The sequence below is a fragment of the Hemibagrus wyckioides genome, linkage group LG18 (assembly GCF_019097595.1).
Source record: "Hemibagrus wyckioides isolate EC202008001 linkage group LG18, SWU_Hwy_1.0, whole genome shotgun sequence".
Taxonomy (NCBI): domain Eukaryota; kingdom Metazoa; phylum Chordata; class Actinopteri; order Siluriformes; family Bagridae; genus Hemibagrus; species Hemibagrus wyckioides.
The window spans coordinates 1,352,501-1,355,000 of record NC_080727.1 but is presented as its reverse complement, the minus strand read 5'-3'; the positions used below and the strand labels follow the sequence as shown (position 1 = coordinate 1,355,000).

The following is a 2,500-nucleotide window of genomic DNA, read 5'->3' as shown; positions in this document are numbered from 1 at the left end:
ATGCAGGTAGGAGATGAGGCGCCTGAGGCAGCTGTATTCCGGAGGCTTCCAGAAATCTTCCGAGTACTGATCCAGCCATGCTCCCAGGATTGACGAGATGGTGCTGAGGGTGAGAGAGAAGCGTCCGGTAATGATGGAGGTGACTGGACCTCTTGAATATCTAAATAATAACTAAACTAATGTCAGGGTAATGCTAGGTCCTAGCCCCGAGTCCAGATGTGTGTTACTCACTTCCTGAGCTCGGTGCGGTCATCGTGTGTGAGTCTGTGACCTTCTGACCCCGGCAGGTGCTGCAGTTTAGCGTACCTGAAACACACATGTTCAAATGTGTTTCCTTTCTTTGTTCGTTTTTTTTTAATAATGAACTTCCTGCTGTGGTGCTACACTACCCATAATCCTACAGTGACACCTGTCAATCAAAGGTATAACCATGGAGACTGAACTGAACCTTTTCACCAGTCTTGCTTACGGATGTTTCTCCCAGGTGAACCTGCTAGCAAATCTCTCTCTCTCTCTTTCACTCGCTCTCTCACTCAGACTGTCTCTCTCCTCCCAGTCTCTATATCAGCCTGTCTTTCTCTCCTAGATCTTTCTTTCTCCTGTGTCTTCCTTACATCTCACTCTCCTAACTTGTCTCTCTGTCCAAGTATCCCTCTTCCTAATCTGTCTCTCTCTCATTCCCAGTTTTCCTTCCATGACTCTCTCCCCATTTCTCTTTCTGATCTCTCTCTACCCCCCCTCCCCCTCTCTCTCTCTCCGTACCTGTTGAGCAGGAGGTCGAGCACCTGGTTGGTGGTGGTGAACGAGCGATATGTGCAGAGGAAGATAGTGACGTAGGTGGAGTCATTCTCCCTGAAGGAGGAGACCATGTACTCCACCAGCCTCTCCAGCGTCCCCGCTTTAATGGTGCGCAGTTTACTCGTCTCGTACAGACTCAGCGCCGAGTCTGAGTCCACGCCCAGCCAGCGCTGCCCCTTACTGACCGACGGCTGCACCTGCACCCTGCGCACCGAGATGGAGAACACGGCGCCGTCCTCCACCTCCTCCCCCAGCTCCTGAGTCGCATTCTAAACACACACACACACACCAAAGTTAAAAAAGCTAAAATTAAAATCCAGACTAAATATGATGCCATCAGGATTGTAATGTCAGAGTGGGCGGGGCTTGTTCCAAAATATTCCATATTTACATCACAGAGTGTAACAGAGTGAAAAGTAATATTAATGAGAAAAGGTGAGAAAATAAATATCAGCATTTCTAAAAATAGAGCTTTAATTAAAAGGTCTTGGTGGCTGAAGTGGTCAAGGCTCTGGACTGTTGACCAGAAGGTCATAGTTCAAGCCCCAGCACCACCACACTGTGGGGCTCCCCATGTGGGGCTCCTGTGCAAGGCCCTTAACCCTGTCCAGGCCTGCTGCATCCTGACTGACCCTGTGCACTGACCCCAGATTCCAAACAGCTAGGATATGTAAAGAAAGTGACTGTGCTGCAATGAAGGTGTGACGAAAATAAAGGCTTCAAATAAGAAATTTGGAATCATTTATTTAATTATTTTTTAATATTTGTTACTTTTTTATGATAGAATTTCACTAAAGAATGTGACGTCAACTGGAACAAAAAATTAATCCACAAATATAATGATTAAAAATATAAATAATGAATAATTACAACTTTATTACATAGTAATAAAATACATTCTTACATTGCGTTAGTTATATTTATCAGTATGTTTAATTTAATTGTATAAAATTGTTATACCTGCTCATATCAGGTACCAAACACAAAGAATCCACAATTTTTCATTTTAAATTCTACAAAGACATGGATGGATGAAATGTGGATGAAATTTCTAAATTAACAAAAAGACATTAGGATAAATAATTAAAAAAAGTGATCCAACAAACCAACCAGAAATATTCTGAAACACTTCAGTGTAAAAAAAATAGAAAAATATTTCAAGAAAATGATCGAAATTACAAAGTAAACAATTAAAATCAGAAGGTAAATAAATGTGAGGTTGTTGTGTCCTGTGATGTGGTTAAATAACGTGAGTTAGTGACCTGTCCACTGCTGCTGTCCTGATTTCTTATCTCATCAGACAGGAAGTAGATCAGCAGGAAGTGAAGGTGTGTAAACACGCTGTGCTTAACAGTGGACGGGTCAATAAATCAATAACAAGTTTTAAGCTAAACTCTATCTCTTACTCACACACACACACTTCATTATTCGAAGCTCTCATGCACGTGTGTTGTGTGTGTGTTCTTACTGCTTATTCTACACGTATCTGTCAGGATTAGTTCAGAGTTCACACACAATAAAATCAAATCGCCCAACGTGGGGCTCGAACCCACGACCCTGAGATTAAGAGTCTCATGCTCTACCGACTGAGCTAGCCGGGCTGAAACACAACACAGGAGGAGGAGCTTGTAGCTTTCTCCTTCTCCCCTAACCCCCACCACCTCATATACACACTCACTCACTCACACACACACACACACAC

The 2,500-nt window shown here is 43.1% G+C and overlaps 1 protein-coding gene and 1 non-coding gene across 5 annotated transcripts in view; both read right to left on the bottom strand.

Annotated features, from left to right (window-relative positions):
• LOC131368898 (ral guanine nucleotide dissociation stimulator-like) overlaps positions 1-2,500 on the bottom strand; it is a 45,463-nt gene that overhangs the window by 12,619 nt on the left and 30,344 nt on the right. For all 4 annotated transcript variants that reach the window (XM_058415108.1, XM_058415106.1, XM_058415105.1 and 1 more), the window contains exons 2-4: positions 763-1,067; positions 232-306; positions 1-103 (exon numbers count right to left, since the gene is read on the bottom strand). The exon at positions 1-103 is cut by the window's left edge and continues 91 nt beyond it. In XM_058415108.1, the coding sequence (XP_058271091.1) occupies positions 1-103; positions 232-306; positions 763-1,067 (483 nt within the window). The remainder of the gene's footprint in view (positions 104-231; positions 307-762; positions 1,068-2,500) is intronic.
• trnak-cuu (transfer RNA lysine (anticodon CUU)) lies at positions 2,327-2,399 on the bottom strand. The gene has a single exon. It is a non-coding gene; the product is annotated as a tRNA-Lys (tRNA).